The following is a 9,646-nucleotide window of genomic DNA, read 5'->3' on the forward strand; positions in this document are numbered from 1 at the left end:
ACATTAATACCCCGTATTGGCCAAACCGCCTGTGAGGCGCTAGAAGGTTAATCGTCATATGACATATCCCACCGGGTATCCATTTTCCTATGGGTGAACAAAGGCAATTTTGAACAAACTCATTTGCCTAAGGTGAGACCACATGTGTTTCGTTATAGAGCAGGACAGAAGTCCTAGAATGTCTCAGCAGTCAAGCTGCCAAACACGGTCCCCATCCAAGGGCTCTCCGTAACCAACGTTGCTACCGACCTACGAACATGCCCTCCAGAAAGAATGGGATGAACCGAACATTAAACGAACATTCAACATGTCTCACAATACTGGCATCCAACAAACCTGACTTTACCAAACGCAAATTAACCGAAGCCACCCAGATCAAACAACACTGACCTCTCAATAGAGGTCAAGGTTATTTTATCCCCCTCTGCATACGATGAACTCATCAATCAACCCAAACTACTTGTGTAGACATGTTCAACTTCTCTTGCTCAGCACATCCCACTGGCTTCTAGATGTAATCCCCTGTCATCACAAAACTGCTATTCTCAATTATTTTCTTTTTGTTTTTGTTAAGTATATACTGTACAACTGGTAAACATCTTTTGTCTTTGATGAATAACCTGTAAACACCATTCACATGCACAATTGTCCTAAAGGTGCTTCCACATGACGAATATGAACCTTGCTCTCTCCTCTCGGTGTTCACATATTATATCTGTTTGCCACAGGTGCAGTAGTTAAGCTGTCGAATGGTGTTTACAGGTTGTTCATCAAAGACAAAAGATGTTTACCAGTTGTTGTCAAGTTGGGATGATAGGTGCTCAATGTGGGTATTAATGCAATATGGAAATCTGTCAAGTCTGATGAATGCAGTGACATCGTGTCTATATTGCACTTGCAAGCGGGACCATATAAGTGTAAATAGTATCAACAGGGCACGCACAGGGTCCTGTGTAAACTCAACTGACACAATTCACACCAAAGTGTGACTAAGGTGGGTTACTTAGAAATACTAACCTGTATATATGGTAAACTTTGCTGTACATGACCAAAGCATAGATACAAAACATCTGGAGTCACATCTGGAGTAAGACTTAGTGATAAATAAGTAAATATTGCTTAAAGGTGAGTCAGCAGTATTGGAAGTATTTGGGGCTAAGTTTGTAAGAATATATGACGAAACACTTAATTATGTATCATTATAACAAAAGGGTGATATTTATCATCCAAAATGTCTACTGGTGGAACTACGGAAACATAAACGACCCACTCTACTAAAATTGATTGTGTATGTAGAATATATGTGCGTATAATATTTTGTGAAGCGGTTGGAATGTTGTGTATGTCCACGTGTTGGAAAAAAACCCCTCATACACTCACTTTACTTTCTATGGCCTGTTTGAACAAACACAGCTCTTTACCTTAATGATCTTGAAGAATATCTCATTTGTAATCGGTGTGATGGTCTGAAACTAGAATACGAACACGTGACCAGCTACCTTAAACGTTTAGTGTTTTTTGTTTTATTTTTTATTTTCTTTATTTGTTCCCATAATTGAATACAAACATATAAAGTAAAGCAATACGTGTACATATGCATGATCAAAGTTCATCAACTGGTAGCATAAAGAAATTATAATGCAATAAAGTTATTCCAGTTTGATGACAGATTAAGTCAGAGATTGAAAATTGAGGATAAAGGAAACCATTTCTCTGAAAATTTATCAAAATTATTGTTCCTTCTGGATATGAATTTTTCAACCGTGTAAGTGTCTTTCAAAATCTTTAAGAAATTATTAACGTTTGGAATTATTTTCTTTAAAGTGCAATTATATATATCTTGTCTTTTAGCAGAAAAGATTATATGATTTAGCAATGGCTTATTACCCAAAATTCCAAACCAAACCAAAGTCTTTGTTATTTCAAATTTCTGTATGTTTTGGATTATCCAATTTTCAAGTTCTTTCCAGAAGGTTTTGGTTACATTACATTCCCAATATACATGACATAAAGTTTCACTATCCACATTACAAAAGCTACATACTGTATTGTCAACAGGTTTCATTTTCGAAAATTCTTTTGTTTTGTATAAATTATAATAATAAAAATAGAAAAATGTAATTTGAAAATCTAAAAGTTTTACATCTTTCAAATTGTTTCTGCAAATATTAAAAATCATACGCCAATCAAAATCAATATCATAAAATAAGTTTTCCCATTTTAGGCAAATATGACGTTTAATATTGTCAGATAAGAGTTTATCATAAAATAATCTTGAACCTTTTTTTCAAATCCATAAAATCTTTATGAAGAAAGTTATTATCCAGATCATTGTTATGTATATTTCTGTATTGTTTTATGGTCCTTTTCATGATTCAGGTATGATATACAAAACATATCCAAGATCCTTATACGTACCTCTAATATCAAATTTGAGCTTCAGGTCTTCAAAAGACATAAAACCATCTTCATTACAAAGGTCCTTAATTGTTAAAATTCCATTTTTAGCACAATGCCTAATAAAGTGATTTTGGGGTTTTGAAATTATCATTATGAAAAAAAGCCCGGGCTTACACATGGTTTTGAAAATGAAAGTTGGGCAAGGCCTCAACACTAACTAAATATAAAGCTTTGCAACCTATCGGGCTTACACGAAAAACTTGGCTTGCTACGCGCCTGCAAATTGCTTAAAAGCATGTGCAAATATCGTGCATGTGAACACCTGCGTTTTGGTGTAAAGTTTTGTTATGAATTCACCAATTTTCACTGATTTTTATCATTTATTGAACTCATGACAATAATCTTATCAAAATTACGAATATGTTTTTACAATACATCAGTTCATGTGTAAACAGTACCTTTAAACAGTATGGACTATTTTGCAAAATTTAGTGAAGAACCACGAAGTCTAAAATATTGATGTGAAGTATATATAGAGGAGCGCCGAACGCCTGGGGGAACGCTGTCGATCTCTGGAGGAGCGCTGGTCATCCCTGGAAGTAGAGTGCCGTTCAGAGGAGCGACGTTCCGAGCGTTGGCAAAATTCCTTCTCTAGAAGTGCAACAAGGAGGCTCATGTTTGTCCTGAAGTATGGCACCATGGCAATCTGAACATAGAGACTGTCAACAGAAGTTCTAAAAGACCCACGACAAAGTTTTCAGTTAAAAGGTAAGAGAAGAAAAAAAACGTACAATAACACATAAAACGTAAGTTTACAAGCAAAGATGTGAGCAACTTTATGGATGTCAACTTCTTTATTATTCTTCATAATAGAGAAGTTGACATCCATAACAATTCTCTTCCTTATGTGTATCACTTCCAAATGCCATTCAAAGACAAAGCGACAATGTGACATCACACTATTAGCTATGCATGTGGAAACCACGCCCAGAAGTAGCCGCCATATAATCAAGAACGTGAAAATAATTGTGAGGAAAATACGCGAAAATTGTGACAAAAAGGAGAAAAAAGGTTCCCAAAATGGTCAAGCAAGGACAAAAAAGTCCAGACTAACCAGAAGAGTACTGTCCAGCCAGAAACCCCCCCCCCCAGCAAATGGTGAGTAGAATTGTTACATCATGGTAAGAGTGAGTGAGCGAGTCAACGAAGGACAGTAAAATAACTGGATTATCACAGATTCGTCTTTAAAACTAGTAATTCAATCTAAAACAGTTTAACTATAGATGACAATACAAGGTAAAAACAGGCTATATATTGCCAACAACTGAAGGGAGATCACCATACGACATCATGGTATAAATATGTATCCGACGCGACGTAGGGCCACTATTCAAGGTAAGTTAGACATGATGGTAAACTAGTACTCCCCTTCTTACAATGTATGTAAAGGTAATATCACACCTAAATTCCAGTCAGACGGATACAAGCCCGAAACTAAAATTGCATTAAACGAAAAACGTAGCATAAGGATACAATATTCTGGGACGTTCTTGAAAAAATCAGTACCAATACCACTGAAACCTGGGGCCTTGCCAGACTGCATTCCCGATATCGGTAACCTCTTGAAGGGATATTTCCCTATCTAGAACTCCCCATCAACAGTGTATTAAACAAGGTCTCTATCAATGGAATCAACATAAGTCCTGACAATATCATAGAACTCACTTTCAACATTTGAAGTACGAACCCCTTTGAATAGATTTTTAAAATGATCAATCCACTCTGAAGGCTTAATGTGACTAAACCCCACGTATGTCCTTTGTTTTAATGTTCTCCAAAATAACATCGTTTTTATATCTAAAACATTATTAAGTCTATCCACATAGATTTGGAATTAAATAGACGTTTTAGATGAACAAAGCTGTTTGTAACACCACCAGCAAGTCTTAGACCTTGCTGGTAGACAGAATCTAATAGTTTTAGGTTGCTTTTGCAGGCTCCATTATATACGTATTTTTCAAACCATGCATTTTAATCGCAGAATATGTGTCCTGTTAATGTTTGGCTAAATGGTAGCAAAAGTACTGTTAGTCCTCATGGTCCCTAGTATGGTGATTTATCTTCAGGCGTTGGTGATCTGTGGCTCGTTTTTAATATTATATTGCCCAAATAGTCATATCTCAATTTGTGATATTCTTGTTGTTTTACTGTCAATTGACGACAGATTGTATACTCCAATAATTTTTATTGATAACTTATGAACTTGTGGCTGAAATATTGCCGATGTGACTATTAATTTTAGCTCACTCAGTCACTCACTAAATCTCTATCTCTAAACTGGTTGTTTTACAGTCGGCATAAACTACAGGGCAAAAGAAAGTTATTACTTTTAAAGTAACCGTATAAAACACAAAAACACTGGTACAGGTTTGAATGCAAGCAGAAAACTTTCCCCAAAACACAACATGGTCCTGATAACACTGTACGAATGGGTGCATATTTTTCAAAACGTGAAAAACGTCATTGTGGGACATTGGTCCAAATGCACGTGCATAATTGTGGCATAAATACTCATGTTTGAGAGGGCAAGCATGCCGCTACCAAAAAATACAAAACAAAAACAACACATATGCCAAGACTTACGCAAGGGCAACGAGACATGGCAATCGGTATGGCTAACATGGGGCTTCTGAAAAACCCTAAACTGCGCCGATAACAGCAAACAGGCGAGAGCCACGGCCGCCCAAGATCGGGAAGACCAATAGTCACGACACCTACCGAAGACCGCTACATCCGGCATTTTGTAATAAACCTCTCTCTTAGTTGTGAATAGGATTCACAAATGAACAGTACATGAAATTTATCTTCAATATAGGTAAGACCTTTAGATTTACATGATTTACAAAATCTTTGATTATAATCAGTGTTGTTATAACGCCCAGTTTCTACAGCTATTTTAAAGTTACTACACCTAAATTGTGCTAAAACAGCTCTTAAATGTGTAGAAAGGTTAAACGATAAATAACGTTTAACATTTAATGCAGATTTAAAATACTGGTAATAGTTGCATTTGGGGGAATTACTCAGGGAAGAGTACCAGGAATGTTTTAAATTATCTGATAATCTTTGTTTAAATAAGCTTATAAACATCTTGACATCACCAACATCTTGGCTCAACCAAACATATCCAAAACCAAAATTAAAAAGAAGACTTTTAACTTTTGATGCCCATGTTGTTCTACCACTATCATCTAATGACTTAAGCATAAGGTAGCTTTGAAAAGGTAATCTGTCATGAGGAAGTTGTAACAATCTACACCAATATTTGATTACACGGGTCATATAATTACACTGCATAGGCAATCTGCCACATTCACCCAGGGCCATGGAATTACAAGATGACCTATTTATTTTAAGATACTTTTTACAAAAATCAAGCTGTACCGATTCAATACTTTTACAATAAGAAGTTCCCCATATTTCTGAGCCAAAGCATAATATTGGCAAAAGAAAGTTATTACATTTAAAGAAACCGTATAAAACACAAAAACACTGGTACAGGTTTGAATGCAAGCAGAAAACTTTCCCCAAAACACAACATGGTCCTGATAACACTGTACGAATGGGTGAATATTTTTCAAAACGTGAAAAACGTCATTGTGGGACATTGGTCCAAATGCACGTGCATAATTGTGGCATAAATACTCATGTTTGAGAGGGCAAGCATGCCGCTACCAAAAAATACAAAACAAAAACAACACATATGCCAAGACTTACGCAAGGGCAACGAGACATGGCAATCGGTATGGCTAACATGGGGCTTCTGAAAAACCCTAAACTGCACCGCTAACAGCAACCAGGCGAGAGCCACGGCCGCCCAAGATCGGGAAGACCAATAGTCACAACACCTACCGAAGACCGCAACGTCCGGCAGATCCACCTTCGGAGAAGATTCGTGATTCGGTTATACTGTGTATAAATGTTAAAAAGCCATTCGATTTCACGGAAAAAAACCAGTTATCCGGATATCCTCTCTATTGTATTTTCAAATACTGTTTGGCCACACGTGTGTACATCTTGCAGCAGTGATCGAAACATAATACAAATAATGTAAATCCAAAAATAACAACAAAACACAATGGCATTGTGTATTCACACCAAAACAGTTCAGCAACAAAGAGATTTATTACAGGTGGAAAGACAAAACCCAAACCCCATAAATACGCAAGCCTATACATTCAATTTTAATTCACAGTTTGGTAAGACTTGCGATAGCACTAGGTACTGTGTAGTTAAACAGCTGAAAGTCTGGATAATACTTTCGCCACACATGCTCTAGGAGGGAGGGCGGAATGTCTTGGTAATAGTGTCTGAGAAGTCTGTTCGTCTTCTCAGTCAGATAAGTATCTGATCGCTGAGGAAAGGTGACATTGGATGGTGCGCCTATGTGATCCAGTATGGTTTGGGCAGTTGTCTGTAACTCCTCATATTTACCAATCAAGTCGTACTTAATGTTACACACCTGGCAAAGGTCTTCCTGTAGCTGCCAGTGCTCATTGAATGTCCGTGTATTCGTTTTCACGATATATTCTAGAAATTCGGAGAATGACGGATGAGGGTCTTTATTGTGGGAATTATTCCTGTACTTCCTTGCAATGCTCCTACCAATGGATGCAAACATCCCTTCATTGGTTGCAGCCATTTTGCTCCGATAAGCTGATAGGAGTCTCTCAAATGGTTCACGTACAAAAACAAACTTGTAATAGGTCCTCAGCACTTCATCTATTTCCGCGGGTTGAAGAGCTGATAGAAAGGTGGTATACTTTTCATACTTGTGGTGAATGTCATTCCCATTCATCTTTAGCTTGAGGGATGGGCTCATTTTGCTGGAGAGCATGAGAAATACACGTTTCCAATTCGTTGTGGCGATCTTCGGAATTTCACAGTAGAGAACCTTGTACCGATGATCCACAATGATCCTGGGGTAGGCACGGTTAGCTCGATCAGATGTCAACCTCATTTCCTTGCACTTTTTCTCAATCGAGTTTCCATCCTGTAATAATGAATAATTCACGTCTGTACATGTATTTAACCAGTTAAATAAACAACGTTACACTTATAAAATGCGGTATTGCTTTTCTGTTTTGTGCGTTGCTTAAAATGGGAAATTATTATTTGGCAAAATATTGCTATCTTCCTAATTGTTGCTGGTTTATTAGATAGAAAAAGCTGGTTCGTTTTGGACATATTAGGGTTTCTACAGCAATAGTTGCTGATATGTTTTTCCCTCTTAGAATCAAGATAGGGCATATAAACAGAAAGTGAAATTCATCTCCAATATCGTGTGAATAACAAAGAGAGCGTAGTCTTTCATTTGGGGCGTTTTAAGCAACCTGTAGTGCTTCTGCTTCCAACAGGAGTTACGCCATCACTTTGGTCACCAATGGACGTACGTTATGCTAATTCATTTAAAAACAACAAAATACTATCTAGGAATTCAAACACTAGTTGGTATACTATGATTCCGAAGAACTCACGTGCCACGTGCCATGAATGTAACAGTACTTTAACCGCCTTCTATAATCTCAGGTGGTGATAACACCACACCAGTTTAAAACAGTCACGTATTCACAATATATCAAGAATGAAATTAACACTGTCATTCGTGAAAGATCCCCTTCACTTTTTAACAAATATGCATTACTAAAACGCGTGTGGCCAATTCAAAATCGCATACTTCATCACGTCTTGATTGACATCCCAATATTTATAACCTTAAGTTTGTTAAGTTTCATGAAGTATATTTATACCTGCTATGTTTTCCTCTTTGTTTGCATTAAATGTTCAATATAATCTCTGACATAGGGTTTAAAATCAAAATATTTTATCAGAAGAGGCGCGATGGATTTGCAAAGATTTGTGACCAGCAAAGGAGGATGTTGTATTTCTTACGATTTCAGTCTGGCCCTTAGGTAAGGAAACAGTTCATTGTACAGTTCTAAAGTATCACATGTTTTATAGATGGATCATTAAGTGCCTAAAGACAGGAGATAGAATCAGAGAAAATGAGAAATTTCTTAAGTTTAGTTTGGTTCTGAATGTATCAATGTATTATTTAGATTGCCTTGGCTTCAGGAGTGAAAATAAAACTATTATCTGAAATACTGGAAGATATGATTTTAGGTGCAACGGCAGTTGCATTTGAAACCTGCCACCATCCTTGGACGGTGGTGTGGTCTACTCCCATTTGTGAGAACTCCCAGTTGTGAGACAGTGGAGTAGGTAATTAGCAAAGAAAACACACCTTACTCCCCTATCTGATAGAATGGGTTAACCCCAGCTAATTATGGATTAGCTATTCAACTGAATCTTGTGGAGTTAACTTAATGAAACTCTAAAAGATAAAGTAATTAACCTACTCAGATAAATGGCTTTAAAAAATAAACACTTTGTGTAGATAACTTCGTGACCATTTGAAAGAGAAATAAATTTACCTACTCAGATTTACGTGTTTGCAAAATCTAGCAATAATTGTTGTAACTATAATTAATCCAAATGTATTTATTAACCTTGACTGCTCTTTCCGATCACCATTATGGCAGACCATCAACAAGTAGAATACATTTCCAGTTCACGATAATCTTTTTCAGTATTTCAGTATCTAATGAAAACGATAAATGCTCCTCAACGAACAATATCTTCTGTGTTGATTAACTCATTAATGAACTATGCCTCCTGCGGGTACTCTTCAGCAACAGGGCTGTTCCCACTTTCATCGTAGGGATGGGGAAGCACCACCTGTGTGCACTGAACCATTAATTAATGTGTCTCACAACTGGGAGTTCTCACAACTGGGAGGACACCCATATGTAAAGAATTACAATTGGTTAGAATTGGTCTTGTCAGAAAAAAAACATGCTGTCGAAAGAGGCGAATATAACTAGCAGGATCGGATGATCAGACTCTCTGACTTGGTCAACCCATGTCATCGTATCCAAAGTGTGTAGATCGATGCTCAAGCTATTGATCACTGGATTACTTAGTCCAGACTCGATTATTATTATTATTATTGGTGTCAGATCTTATAATGTTAACTTAGTGAGCAAAAGATATACTACAGGCCCAACTAACGGCAAAGGAGGTGTGGATAGTAGTCGGTATTGAGAAATTATACCTATCGCAATATAACATTCTATAAAACTGTTTTACCCGAATTCCAAACGGCGGTACACGTTTAGGTCTATTT

At 36.9% G+C, this 9,646-nt stretch overlaps 1 protein-coding gene across 1 annotated transcript; it reads right to left on the reverse strand.

Moving 5' to 3' along the window:
- Window positions 1-6,649: 6,649 nt before the first annotated feature.
- On the reverse strand, window positions 6,650-7,420 carry LOC124270120 (carbohydrate sulfotransferase 14-like). Its single transcript, XM_046705139.1, has one exon. The coding sequence runs from the start codon at window positions 7,418-7,420 to the stop codon at window positions 6,650-6,652; it is 771 nt and encodes a 256-aa protein (XP_046561095.1).
- Between the last annotated feature and the right edge of the window lie 2,226 nt (window positions 7,421-9,646).

The sequence above is a fragment of the Haliotis rubra genome, unplaced genomic scaffold (assembly GCF_003918875.1).
Source record: "Haliotis rubra isolate DU_JTF1 unplaced genomic scaffold, ASM391887v1 Scf15, whole genome shotgun sequence".
NCBI lineage: Eukaryota > Metazoa > Mollusca > Gastropoda > Lepetellida > Haliotidae > Haliotis > Haliotis rubra.